General features: G+C 38.4%; 1 protein-coding gene across 3 annotated transcripts; it reads right to left on the reverse strand.

Annotated features, from left to right (window-relative positions):
- Position 1: 1 nt before the first annotated feature.
- Positions 2–13,324, reverse strand: LOC131939533 (recQ-mediated genome instability protein 1). 3 transcript variants are annotated; one of them, XM_059297901.1, is made up of 12 exons: positions 12,799–13,324; positions 11,887–12,030; positions 9,403–9,513; positions 8,853–8,972; positions 8,302–8,435; positions 7,338–7,617; positions 6,419–7,166; positions 5,777–5,856; positions 1,950–2,063; positions 1,032–1,127; positions 715–887; positions 2–203 (listed from the first exon to the last, which is right to left on the reverse strand). In XM_059297901.1, the coding sequence occupies exons 1-12, from the start codon at positions 12,904–12,906 to the stop codon at positions 200–202; spliced, it is 2,112 nt and encodes a 703-aa protein (XP_059153884.1). In that variant the 5' UTR covers positions 12,907–13,324; the 3' UTR covers positions 2–199. The 3 variants fall into 3 exon arrangements, with proteins under 3 accessions (XP_059153884.1, XP_059153882.1, XP_059153883.1); XM_059297899.1 differs by lacking the exon at positions 2–203 and adding an exon at positions 210–487; XM_059297900.1 differs by lacking the exon at positions 2–203 and adding an exon at positions 502–564.
- Positions 13,325–15,040: the final 1,716 nt, after the last annotated feature.

Genomic DNA, 15,040 nt, shown 5'->3' on the forward strand with positions numbered 1-15,040 from the left:
CCACAAAAATTGCATGACTTTATTTATATTTACATTTTAAAATTTAGTCTTTAATGTTAGATCCTCTAAGTTTAGACAGATATTCTCAGTCAGTTGTCAGAATACTGTCAGTCAGTCACCATCACCTGCCTGTCTGTTGGTCACCCATCACCTGCCTGTCAGTCAGTCACCCATCACCTGCCTGTCTGTTGGTCACCCATCACCTGCCTGTCTGGTAGTCACCCATCACCTGCCTGTCTGTTGGTCACCCATCACCTGCCTGTCTGTTGGTCACCCATCACCTGCCTGTCTGTTGGTCACCATCACCTGCCTGTCTGTTGGTCACCCATCACCTGCCTGTCTGTTGGTCACCCATCACCTGCCTGTCAGTCAGTCACCATCACCTGCCTGTCAGTCAGTCACCCATCACCTGCCTGTCAGTCAGTCACCCATCACCTGCCTGTCTGTTGGTCACCCATCACCTGCCTGTCTGTTGGTCACCCATCACCTGCCTGTCAGTCAGTCACCCATCACCTGCCTGTCAGTCAGTCACCATCACCTGCCTGTCTGTTGGTCACCCATCACCTGCCTGTCAGTCAGTCACCATCACCTGCCTGTCAGTCAGTCACCATCACCTGCCTGTCAGTCAGTCACCATCACCTGCCTGTCAGTCAGTCACCATCACCTGCCTGTTAGTCAGTCACCATCACCTGCCTGTCAGTCAGTCACCATCACCTGCCTGTCTTGTGTTGACTCAGGCATGTTTCCACCACCTGCAGCAGGCTGTCCACCTGTTCTCTAGAGACCTCGGCTAGTCTGGTCACCACTGGCTTCAGCCCATGGCCTGACACGGCCACGTCCATCAGACAAGAGATGTTGATCAGCTTTTGCTGACACTTGTACAGGCCCTGGCAAGTTTTTAGAAGACTTAAATTCAGCAGTGTTCTAACACACTGTAACACTTCTAACACATCCAGCTCATTACAAGTCTCTAGATCACTATTGGAATAACATTTCTTTCATGTCTTAAGACAGCAGATCACCTAACTCACCTGCGTAACAATTTGTCTCTGTCCGGGATCTGTCTTGGCCTTTTGTCTCATCATAAGACTCTCTTCTGCTGTAAACCCAATTAGTTTAGTCAGGACCTGAGGATTGTAGTAAACCCAATCAGTTTAGTCAGGACCTGAGGATTGTAGTAAACCCAATCAGTTTAGTCAGGACCTGAGGATTGTAGTAAACCCAATCAGTTTAGTCAGGACCTGAGGATTGTAGTAAACCCAATCAGTTTAGTCAGGACCTGAGGATTGTAGTAAACCCAATCAGTTTAGTCAGGACCTGAGGATTGTAGTGGACCCAATCAGTTTAGTCAGGACCTGAGGATTGTAGTGGACCCAATCAGTTTAGTCAGGACCTGGGGATTGTGGTGGACCCAATCAGTTTAGTCAGAACCTGAGGATTGTGGTGGACCCAATCAGTTTAGCCAGGACCTGAGGATTGTGGTGGACACAATCAGTTTAGTCAGGACCTGGGGATTGTGGTGGACCCAATCAGTTTAGTCAGGACCTGAGGATTTTGGTGGACCCAATCAGTTTAGCCAGGACCTGAGGATTGTGGTGGACCCAATCAGTTTAGCCAGGACCTTAGGATTGTGGTGGACCCAATCAGTTTAGTCAGGACCTGGGGATTGTGGTGGACCCAATCAGTTTAGTCAGGACCAGGGGATTGTGGTGGACCCAATCAGTTTAGTCAGGACCAGGGGATTGTGGTGGACCCAATCAGTTTAGTCAGGACCAGGGGATTGTGGTGGACCCAGTCAGTTTAGTCAGGACCTGGGGATTGTGGTGGACCCAATCAGTTTAGTCATTTAGAAATATAAAGTTTTTCAATGAATTCTTTGCTATATTTAATTTAAATCAACTTCTAAAATTTGAAATTTTCATCAAGAATTAACTTCCTTGAATATTTACATCATTACTGAAGTCCACATCAAGAGTTGCAGTGCCATCATTAATTCTGCAGCTCAATGTCCATTGGTTGCCTTCAGCACACCCAAGCTTGTTTGTCAGGGTTGATATATAGGCCTGGTCGGAGAAATTAAAATATTTTATAGGCATGGTCGGAGAAATTAAAATATTTTATAGGCCAGGTCGGAGAAATTAAAATATTTTATAGGCATGGTCGGAGAAATTAAAATATTTTATAGGCCAGGTCGGAGAAATTAAAATATTTTATAGGCATGGTCGGAGAAATTAAAATATTTTATAGGCCTGGTCGGAGAAATTAAAATATTTTATAGGCATGGTCGGAGAAATTAAAATATTTTATAGGCATGGTCGGAGAAATTAAAATATTTTATAGGCCAGGTCGGAGAAATTAAAATATTTTATAGGCATGGTCGGAGAAATTAAAATATTTTATAGGCCTGTCGGAGAAATTAAAATATTTTATAGGCATGGTCGGAGAAATTAAAATATTTTATAGGCCTGGTCGGAGAAATTAAAATATAGGCCAGGTCGGAGAAATTAAAATATTTTATAGGCCTGGTCTGAGAAATTAAAATATAGGCCAGGTCGGAGAAATTAAAATATTTTATAGGCCTGGTCGGAGAAATTAAAATATTTTATAGGCATGGTCGGAGAAATTAAAATATTTTATAGGCCTGGTCGGAGAAATTAAAATATTTTATAGGCATGGTCGGAGAAATTAAAATATTTTATAGGCCTGGTCGGAGAAATTAAAATATTTTATAGGCCAGGTCGGAGAAATTAAAATATTTTATAGGCATGGTCGGAGAAATTAAAATATTTTATAGGCCAGGTCGGAGAAATTAAAATATTTTATAGGCATGGTCGGAGAAATTAAAATATTTTATAGGCCTGGTCGGAGAAATTAAAATATTTTATAGGCCTGGTCGGAGAAATTAAAATATTTTATAGGCCAGGTCGGAGAAATTAAAATATTTTATAGGCATGGTCGGAGAAATTAAAATATTTTATAGGCCAGGTCGGAGAAATTAAAATATAGGCCTGGTCGGAGAAATTAAAATATTTTATAGGCATGGTCGGAGAAATTAAAATATTTTATAGGCCAGGTCGGAGAAATTAAAATATTTTATAGGCATGGTCGGAGAAATTAAAATATTTTATAGGCCAGGTCGGAGAAATTAAAATATTTTATAGGCATGGTCGGAGAAATTAAAATATTTTATAGGCCTGGTCGGAGAAATTAAAATATTTTATAGGCATGGTCGGAGAAATTAAAATATTTTATAGGCCTGGTCGGAGAAATTAAAATATAGGCCAGGTCGGAGAAATTAAAATATTTTATAGGCCTGGTCTGAGAAATTAAAATATAGGCCAGGTCGGAGAAATTAAAATATTTTATAGGCCTGGTCGGAGAAATTAAAATATTTTATAGGCATGGTCGGAGAAATTAAAATATTTTATAGGCCTGGTCGGAGAAATTAAAATATTTTATAGGCATGGTCGGAGAAATTAAAATATTTTATAGGCCTGGTCGGAGAAATTAAAATATTTTATAGGCCTGGTCGGAGAAATTAAAATATTTTATAGGCATGGTCGGAGAAATTAAAATATTTTATAGGCCTGGTCGGAGAAATTAAAATATTTTATAGGCCTGGTCGGAGAAATTAAAATATTTTATAGGCATGGTCGGAGAAATTAAAATATTTTATAGGCCTGGTCGGAGAAATTAAAATATTTTATAGGCCTGGTCGGAGAAATTAAAATATTTTATAGGCATGGTCGGAGAAATTAAAATATTTTATAGGCCTGGTCGGAGAAATTAAAATATTTTATAGGCATGGTCGGAGAAATTCAAATATTTTATAGGCCTGGTCGGAGAAATTAAAATATAGGCCAGGTCGGAGAAATTAAAATATTTTATAGGCCTGGTCGGAGAAATTAAAATATTTTATAGGCATGGTCGGAGAAATTCAAATATTTTATAGGCCTGGTTGGAGAAATTAAAATATTTGATAGGCCTGGTCGGAGAAATAAAAATATAGGCCTGGTCGGAGAAATTAAAATATAGGCCTGGTCGGAGAAATAAAAATATAGGCCTGGTCGGAGAAATTAAAATATAGGCTAGGTCGGAGAAATTAAAATATAGGCCTGGTCGGAGAAATTAAAAAATAGGCCTGGTCGGAGAAATTAAAATATTTTATAGGCCTGGTCGGAGAAATTAAAATATTTTATAGGCATGGTCGGAGAAATTAAAATTTTTTATAGGCCTGGTCGGAGAAATTAAAATATAGGCCAGGTCGGAGAAATTAAAATATTTTATAGGCCTGGTCGGAGAAATTAAAATATTTTATAGGCATGGTCGGAGAAATTCAAATATTTTATAGGCCTGGTTGGAGAAATTAAAATATTTGATAGGCCTGGTCGGAGAAATAAAAATATAGGCCTGGTCGGAGAAATTAAAATATAGGCCTGGTCGGAGAAATAAAAATATAGGCCTGGTCGGAGAAATTAAAATATAGGCTAGGTCGGAGAAATTAAAATATAGGCCTGGTCGGAGAAATTAAAATATTTTATAGGCCTGGTCGGAGAAATTAAAATATAGGCCTGGTCGGAGAAATTAAAATATTTTATAGGCCTGGTCGGAGAAATTAAAATATAGGCCTGGTCGGAGAAATAAAAATATAGGCCTGGTCGGAGAAATTAAAATATTTTATAGGCCTGGTCGGGGAAAAAAATATCTTACTTTTCAACATCACTCGATGTTGAAAAAATAAAAACAATTTCAGTATGATAATATTGAGAATATACCCTTTTAGAAAAATAGAGAATTTCTATTGCAAAACTTAGAGAAATAACTTGTAAAAATAAAGGTAATTTGAGCTTTTTTAAAAAAAATTATTTTCCTGACTATTGAAGGTGCCAATAAAAAATATTTAAGGTTGAAAATTTGAATAATTAGGTAAAACGAAGGGAAATTAAGAACACGTGTGACGTCTGTACAGAACGATTACGAGCTAACAATACAGCAAGAGATTGAAAATAGCGCTGCATCAGAAATGTTCAAAACACTCAAACCAGCCACCTATCGGTACATCAGGGGAAGTAATCTATATATATAATTCTCTTCTGGGAGCCGTTAGAAAACAAGCTGCAAAGCGCGCCTTGCAGTCCCCTCTCTTCCTCTCTATCGCTACCTACCACCCCCACCCCACCCCCACATTGTCTGGTGAGCTGTGGTCACGTTGTTTACATTTTACAATCATAGAGACTGGTTTGGTGACGGCTATTAGGGGCAGATAATTTAGTTTGAAACGATTTTAAATTTAGAGGAGGTAACTAAGAGGAGGCTGCTTTCATGTGGGGTGGGAGGGGGGTTTAGTGTTTTTAAGCAAATATTTTCAGTGGCAGCATTGGTACTGTCAAATTCACAAATTATAAATTACTGAAAAGTAGAAAAAAAACAACTAAATAGCGGCGTATGATACGCAGCGGGTCGGCTCGTACTATTAATTATATCAATAATTTTAAAAATCCATCTAAGACTGAAAATAATACAGGCGTTTAATTAAAGTGGTGCTGTCAGTAGATAGTGTTGAAGTATAAATAGTGCAGCTTTTAAATGTAGAAGTTTTTAAAGTATAAATAGTGCTACTTTTACCACTTTTAGATAAAGAAGCCCTGAAGAAGTGAATTCATTTAGTTCACAAAAGTTTTTTTTGGTCTACCTACAAAGAAGCCGTAGACATTTAAGAGAATTAGGACAAACTATAGAGGTACTGTCCAACATTACAACCACAAAAGTTTCTTACCTTAACAGTTAACAAAGCTGGAGGCTTTAAACTGCTTAGTTCTGACAGATACCTAAATGGAGGAGCTACACATTCATCAGCTGAAAGGATATATTTTATATGTAGCAGTCTAGTCAAGACTACAAAATAGTTTGTCCCACAAATGTAGCAGTCTAGTCAAGACTACAAAATAGTTTGTCCCACAAATGTAGCAGTCTAGTCAAGACTACAAAATAGTTTGTCCCACAAATGTAGCAGTCTAGTCAAGACTACAAAATAGTTTGTCCCACAAATGTAGCAGTCTAGTCAAGACTACAAAATAGTTTGTCCCACAAATGTAGCAGTCTAGTCAAGACTACAAAATAGTTTGTCCCACAAATGTAGCAGTCTAGTCAAGACTACAAAATAGTTTGTCCCACAAATGTAGCAGTCTAGTCAAGACTACAAAATAGTTTGTCCCACAAATGTAGCAGTCTAGTCAAGACTACAAAATAGTTTGTCCCACAAATGTAGCAGTCTAGTCAAGACTACAAAATAGTTTGTCCCACAAATTTAGCAGTCTAGTCTAGACTACAAAATAGTTTGTCCCACAAATGTAGCAGTCTAGTCAAGACTACAAAATTGTCCCACAAATGTAGCAGTCTAGAAAACAAAAAAACTTACTGGCAGGAGTATCACAGAAGGGGCGGATGACAGCTTTAGGCAGCTTGCTAACATTGCTGTAAGGGGAAGTCACTGTGCTGTGATTGGTGTGTTTTAAGGCAGTATTCACAGGAGAAAATGTGGAGGTGGTTGCATGTAGGGACATATCAGCTCTAGGGCAGACAGCAGGATGATCCAAGCCATCAACAACAATGGTGGACGGAACTTTGAAGCTGCTGTGTTCAGACAAAGCTCTCCCCCCAAACATGTCAGAAAGTTTGCACTGTTTCTTGGCTGGCCCTGAGCCCTCAGTTCTCACCACGCTGCTGGTGGAGGATGAATCAGGTTTGGTTTTAAACAAAGGATTTCTCTTCCCTCTGGCCATGGCGCCGTGGGTCAACATTTGACCGGCTTGATTTACGCCAGCCACGTCGGGTGACGGCCGGTCACAATTCTGTTTGTTCTCTGTTCTATGGGGATAAGACTTGGTGAACAGGGGGTAGCAGCTGGTCTTTTCTTCCCTCTGGTTTTGCTGCACACTCTGAGGGTCCATGGCCAGATTGATCTCAGTCAACTCAATATCATCATCAAACATGTCAACATCCTCATCAATTGGCCTCATCTGGCATGTGGCTAATGAAGGCACGTCGGCTGGGGAACTGTCACACAGGGCTGGGACACTTCTCCGCTGCCGCGCTGAACTTTCCATTGCATCAATCTCCTGTAGGTCTATGTCGTCTTCAAACAGGTCGTCTACCTCATCACTTAACTGGCGGATGTAAGATAAAATACAGAAAAAAATAATGATACTTCTAATTCTTAAAGAAAATCTAATATAACTTCTAATCCTATTTATTGAAAACCTATGGATGAAACCTCTAATTGTGATGGAAGGGATACCTACAAATACAGCATTCACACTAGTTAAAAATCTACAGACATCGTGAATATCTTTTTTTCTTTCCATCAAACTATTTTGATTTGATTCAATTTTTACAAAACTCTGCCGAGAAAGAAATGAGGGCTGAGAAGAAATTTCTGCCTTAACTTCCTGCCTGTACAGACTGCCATGCTGAGAGCGGCTGCCATATTTTGTCTCCTGCTTTATTTGAGATGAATCTAACTTCATATTCAACTTGCACTCTGCTGACACGCGTGTGATGAACCTTCCAGAAAATTCTCTTTTCCTGTGTTCCCCTGCATACTCTCTATGCTGAAGCCTGCCAGATCAAGTACAGTGGATGGCATGATGGTACTGGCAACATCTACGTTTGTTACACTGGCAACATCTACGTTTGTTACACTGACAACATCTACGTTTGTTACACTGGTAACATCTACGTTTGTTACACTGGCAACATCTACGTTTGTTACACTGACAACATCTACGTTTGTTACACTGACAACATCTACGTTTGTTACACTGGCAACATCTACGTTTGTTACACTGACAACATCTACGTTTGTTACACTAGTAACATCAAAGTTGGTTACACTGGCAACATCTACGTTTGTTACACTGACAACATCTACGTTTGTTACACTGGCAACATCTACGTTTGTTACACTGGCAACATCTACATTTGTTACACTGGCAACATCTACGTTTGTTACACTGGCAACATCTAGGTTTGTTACACTGACAACATCAAAGTTGGTTACACTGGCAACATCTACATTTGTTACACTGACAACATCTACGTTTGTTACACTGGTAACATCTACGTTTGTTACACTGGCAACATCTACGTTTGTTACACTGACAACATCAAAGTTTGTTACACTGACAACATCTACGTTTGTTACACTGTATACCAAATGATTGCTACACATATTAAATAGATTGACTAATCTAACAAAATACACTGACTAATTACATTAAATAGACCGACATGATGTCTTACATAGCTCTGTCAATGTTAGCCAATGGTGTGTTGTTCTCAGACAGTGCGTCCACTTCACCACCAAGCACATGAATGTTCCCTGCTCGCAGTACAATTATTCCACTCCAGCATTCCAGATCCCCTGACAGGAGAACCTTGAAAAATAAATCAACCAAACATTGAGTTCAATATCTACCCCTTGCTACATGTTGTAGGTCACCTTTAAATAAACTTTTGTTAGTAGGTCATCATTAAATAAACTTTTGTTAGTAGGTCATCATTAAATACACTTTTGTTAGTAGATCATTATTAAATACACTTTTGTTAGTAGGTCATCATTAAATAAATATTCTTTAGGGGCTAACATCATCAGGTGTCCCTATCACGCAAACTTCTATTTGGGCATTTGTTGCCTTCGGGCAAATGTCCATTCTGGAATTAGTCGCAGACCCAAATTTGGTTAGTACATCATGAGATGCATTGAAAGAATAGAGAAATTGTTGGTGGAACTTGCTGGTTAGTCAGTTGAACTAGACAGAGATGTGTGACCTCCTGACTAGATGACCTTTCACCTTTGTTCCACTTGGCAGCTGTTCATGTAGTTCCTTTATTGTCTGATACTCCATAGCTTGGATGTGGGTGTGGCCATCTGTCAGCTGCAGCAGTAGCATGCGTCGAGGCTTGGGTTCCCACTGATAGATCAAACAAAGAAAAAATTGATCTGGCCCATGGCTAACAAGGAACAATACGCTTCAAACATCAAACAGCGACAAAAATTGATCTGGCCCATGCCTAACAAGGAACAATAAGCTTCAAACATCAAACAGCAACAAAAATTGATCTGGCCCATGGCTAACAAGGAACAATATGCTTCAAACCAGAGGATTGAAAAGTCATAACTTTTTCAAAACTTTTGAAGTTTTAAAGAATTATGATTCTTCTAAAATTGATAAACAAAAACTTCGACTTTATTTCTTTATAATATAGCTGGATAATTCAATGAGATAATGACAAAGTATAAAAGTACGACATTGGCGTGACATTGACAAGAATGAGTTAATGACAAAGTATAAAAGCATGCCAGAAGTTTGACAGAAAAAGGACAGATGACGACAGACTTACAGCAGGCTGGAAAGGTTTGTCAGCAGACACGTCCACGTTTGGGTTCAGCCTCCCTTGTAGCCTTTCTTTCTGCCCATACAGGGGAGAGCCCACATCCACCAGAGAAATCAGCTGTTTTATATACATAAACAAGTTATTTTGTAATCATCTGTTTATATATACAACAAATTATTTTTATAATCATGTTTTATATATAAACACAATTTATTTTTATAATCAGCTATTTTATATAAGCTCACAACTTTTCTCTCTCACAACATTTTTATAATCAGCTGTTATATATTCACCATTCATATAATTACTTCTCTCACACAACATTTTTATAATCAGCTGTATTTACTTTGTTTTACTTTCCTGTTCATTACCAAAACACATAAGACACACAGGGTAACGTCTTAGTTTCCCAGAGGCGTAGCAACCCTTCCCGGCGCCCGGGTACAAACTTTTCGATTTGCACCCCCCATCTCAAACTTTTGATTTGCACCCCCTCGACCTTTCAATCAATTTATTTTTCCAACCCGGGGACATATGTCGTCCCTCCCGCTACGCTACTGTAGTTTCCTATGGTCAGCACTATGCCCACCTGTCTTAGTTTCCTATGGTCAGCACTATGCCCACCTGTCTTAGTTTCCTATGGTCAGCACTATGCCCACCTGTCTTAGTTTCCTATGGTCAGCACTATGCCCACCTGTCTTAGTTTCCTATGGTCAGCACTATGCCCACCTGTCTTAGTTTCCTATGGTCAGCACTATGCCCACCTGTCTTAGTTTCCTATGGTGATCAGCACTATGCCCACCTGTCTTAGTTTCCTATGGTCAGCACTATGCCCACCTGTCTTAGTTTCCTATGGTCAGCACTATGCCCACCAGTCTTAGTTTCCTATGGTCAGCACTATGCCCACCTGCCTTAGTTTCCTATGGTCAGCACTATGCCCACCTGTCTTAGTTTCCTATGGTCAGCACTATGCCCATCTGTCTTAGTTTCCTATGGTCAGCACTATGCCCACCTGTCTTAGTTTCCTATGGTCAGCACTATGCCCACCTGTCTTAGTTTCCTATGGTCAGCACTATGCCCATCTGTCTTAGTTTCCTATGGTCAGCACTATGCCCACCTGTCTTAGTTTCCTATGGTCAGCACTATGCCCACCTGTCTTAGTTTCCTATGGTCAGCACTATGCCCATCTGTCTTAGTTTCCCATGGTCAGCACTATGCCCACCTGTCTTAGTTTCCTATGGTCAGCACTATGCCCACCTGTCTTAGTTTCCTATGGTCAGCACTATGCCCACCTGTCTTAGTTTCCTATGGTCAGCACTATGCCCACCTGTCTTAGTTTCCTATGGTCAGCACTATGCCCACCTGTCTCAGTTTCCTATGGTCAGCACTATGCCCACCTGTCTTAGTTTCCTATGGTCAGCACTATGCCCACCTGTCTTAGTTTCCTATGGTCAGCACTATGCCCACCTGTCTTAGTTTCCTATGGTCAGCACTATGCCCACCTGTCTTAGTTTCCTATGGTCAGCACTATGCCCACCTATCTTAGTTTCCTATGGTCAGCACTATGCCCACCTGTCTTAGTTTCCTATGGTCAGCACTATGCCCACCTGTCTTAGTTTCCTATGGTCAGCACTATGCCCACCTGTCTTAGTTTCCTATGGTCAGCACTATGCCCACCTGTCTTAGTTTCCTATGGTCAGCACTATGCCCACCTGTCTTAGTTTCCTATGGTCAGCACTATGCCCACCGGTGTCTTAAGATCCAGATAGTAGCTGGACATTCAAAACATTTGTCTCACACAAACTTCTTTTGAAATGAGGTGATTATATATAGAAACAATTCATTTTTATAATCATTATATATATATATTAACACAATTTATTTTTTTAATCAGGTTATTAAATATATTGAGACAATTTATTTTTATAATCAGGATAAAGATATTGACAATTTATTTTTATAATCAAGTTATATATATTCAAACATTTTAGTTTTATAAATATATTTATTTATTGAAACAATTTATTTTTTCTGACACTTTTTAATAATAATCATTCTTATGCTTCTGGCAAATGTGAATTAAATTGATGAAATTTCAGTGGTGCAAAGTTTGAGAGGAAAAACCAGCAGCCTCCACACATACTTGAGTGTTACACAAACCAGCCTCCACACATACTTGAGTGTTACACAAACCAGCCCCAACACATACTTGAGTGTTACACAAACCAGCCCCAACACATACTTGAGTGTTACACAAACCAGCCCCCACACATACTTGAGAGTTACACAAACCAGCCCCCACACATACTTGAGTGTTACACAAACCAGCCCCCACACATACTTGAGTGTTACACAAACCAGTCCCAACACATACTTGAGTGTTACACAAACCAGCCCCAACACATACTTGAGTGTTACACAAACCAGCCCCCACACATACTTGAGTGTTACACAAACCAGCCCCCACACATACTTGAGTGTTACACAAACCTGAAGTGAGCACTGGCCAAGCTTGGTGTGGTCAGCAGAGGCAGCATCAGCAGGTAGCTGTGGCAGGCTGACCTCAGACAAGTCAGAGACCAACCACTGTTCATACACCAGAGACCTCAACTCTTGTGCTGGGAGTTCTTGCCCCTGGACACAAATGACACTGCTTTAGAAAACAATATTCACTATTTGTTTTAGTATGTATGTCAGTTTGTTCCAGGATTATATATATATATATATATATATATATATATATATATATATATATATATATATATATATATAAATATATAATACTAGCTGCATACCCGTGCTTCACCAGAGTGAATCTTTTTTAAATGTACCAACATGAGAGCAGAACAAAAGTCAAACAATAATGCAAACACAACACAAAAGAAAACACTAACGCAAGCACAATGCAAACGCAACATGCCAACACAAATACAAAAGATAAAACAAATGCAAACAAAAACGCAAACACAAATACAAACAAACGCACACTCAAACAAAAACGCAAACAATGCAAGGTCAAAAGAAAACACAAACGCAAACATAAATATAAAAAAAACACACAAATGCAAACATTCACATTCTTTTGTTGACGTAAGCAAAAGGGTAAAAACTTTGCTGACTATCAAAAAAAAATTAAGTTGTTACATAAATAGGCCCTATTCCATTACTTATAATAAGACAATGTGATGCAAGGAAATGCACAATATGTGTTGTCTAAGGCAATGACGGACTGACACACTACCTAGCGGTATATATATATATATATATATATATATATATATATATATATATATATATATATATATATATATATATATATATATACATATATATGTTGTGGGTGTTTTAATGAAATAAAACTTTAAATTTAATTTAAACAAAATATAATTTTAATATATGTACCTGGTGTTCTTGTTGAATCCATTCAACACATGCAGCCAGCCACTCTGAAGAAACTTGTATGCTGAAATCACTTTTCAACCACTTGTGTATTGCTGCAACAGTTTCCATCTTGGGTGGCTAAATTACTCCATCCCACAGAAACAAGATCTTAAATCACATGTAAATAAAACAATGGTCACCAACAGCTGCCATGCCTTGAATGATGGGGCACATGACTGCTAAATAAAAAGTTTTTAGTTTAGTTTCTGGAGTCAGGCTAGTTGAGCGACTCTGAATCTACCCACATCTATAAATTATTAAAAGTATCAAAATTTGCAGGATGGCCCGGTATTATTCATATCGTTGTCTTGTAAACATAGCTCTATTATAATCATTATTATTTATAATATAATCTAAATTTATAAAAATGAATGTATGATTGAATTGATTGTCTTTCTCTTTTCTGTGTGTGGGCTTGTCATTTATGCATTACTACACTAATACGAATACTATTCATCCAGTGACCATGAAACTTTGGGAAGTTATATAGATCTATATATATATATATATTTAATATACTATAGTATATAGCAATATAGTTGAGTATAATGTATAGTTAAGTATAGGCAGTGGCGTAGCGAGGTCGGGTGTCACCCGGTGCGGCACTTAATGGTGTCACCCCCCAGAGGCGTAGCGACCCTTGCTGGGGACAAACTTTCAAATTTTTTATCAGCGCCCCCCCCCCCAAACTTTTGATTTGCACCCCCCCTCAAAAGTTTTTCTCTATACTCTATATATTTTGCTATTTTTTGCCATGGTGTCACCCCCCTAAATGGTGTCACCTGGTGCGGTCCGCACCCCCCCCCCCCTCGCTAGGCCTCTGAGTATAGGCCTAAGTATACTAATTATATAATAAAGTATCTAGCTAGATTCTAGATCTAGATCACTTATTCACTAGATCAAGATATCTAGATATTTTAGATAATAAATACTTTATTTTATTTTTTATTAAATAGAGTTAGGTCTAAATGTAAATAGAGTAACTTCAATATTATAACAATAAGATCTAGAATCTAGATTAGAAGATAGATAGATCTAAGTCTAGTATAACTATTAGATACTCTAGATCTAGCTAGATCTAGAAGTAGAATCTAGATCTAGAAAATTTTAGATTCTAGAGATGAGATAGATCTAGATCTAGAATCTAGTACTAGGTCTAGATCTAGTTACTAGATTTAGATCTAGATCTAGAGTCTAGTAGTAGACATTCATAGTAAAGTTAAAAGTTAATAATAGACTAGATCTGGGTAGAATCTAAATATCTAGGCCTAATAATAAGTTGTATTTTCTATTATAGTATTATACTATGTAGGCCTATAGTCAATAGTTCCCTATAGATTCATATAGAAGTTTACTAGACTAGGTCTAGATCTAGATCTCTAACTCTAGCTACATCTAGAAATCTAGAATTAGAATCTACTTTCTACTTGGGATTTGCAGTTGTAGTTTTTAAATAACCTTTCCCGCGCTAATGTCACTGAAACAAACGTGAGAAAAATATATCAAAATCGAATTCTAAAAACTAGATCCAGTCTAGAATAAATAATTATTTAGGCCTAGATCTAGATCTAATTTTTAAGTGTAACATTAACAAGTTGAAGTATAAAGTATAGGCCTAATAAAATAAATAATAGATCTAGGTCTAAGCCTCCTATTTAGTTACTCATCATTAGCCCCTGTAAATTGTAAAGCGCTGAAGTTCCAGTTAACTAGATCTAGATCTAGATCTAGATCTAGTATTTTTAAAATTGTAATCAATTTCTATTACAATTATTAAAACAGTTTTCTAAAACGCGAAACAACGACTAAAGTTTGTTTTCTAATATTAATACACTTTTATATAAACCAAAAGTGTGATATCACATCTGTACCTCCTTCGTCTCATCACACACCGTCGCAAAATTACTTTCGGCGTAAATCCAAGCTCGCCACATTGGCGGGGTGGGGGTGATAGCGATATGGTCTGTTGGGCATGCATGAAGAGCGACGGAGGTTGGAGCGGGAGGAGGGTTAGATAGTCGGATTGCGTACGTGGTGGTGACCACGTAGAGAATTATACATAGGCCTATAGATAGATAATTTTTAGCGCAATTTCCATACTGGGCTGGGGGATTGCAATTATTGACTCGTCATTTATAGATGGATGGATGTGTGTCCGCAGCTTTAAGTCGTATCTCCTCCTCAACGAAGCAATAACGAGGAC

The sequence above is a fragment of the Physella acuta genome, unplaced genomic scaffold (genome assembly GCF_028476545.2).
Source record: "Physella acuta isolate Inbredline_101_S28 unplaced genomic scaffold, ASM2847654v3 ptg000283l, whole genome shotgun sequence".
NCBI lineage: Eukaryota > Metazoa > Mollusca > Gastropoda > Physidae > Physella > Physella acuta.

Excerpts from the sequence above, each read along its gene's own strand:
- LOC131939533 (XM_059297901.1), bottom strand. The coding sequence starts at position 12,906 with ATGGAAACTGTTGCAGCAATACACAAGTGGTTGAAAAGTGATTTCAGC. Across the intron at positions 12,031-12,798 it reads GGATTCAACAAGAACACCAG|GGGCAAGAACTCCCAGCACA; the intron begins GTACATATATTA and ends ATTTGTGTCCAG. Across the intron at positions 9,514-11,886 it reads TTGGCCAGTGCTCACTTCAG|CTGATTTCTCTGGTGGATGT; the intron begins GTTTGTGTAACA and ends TATATAAAACAG.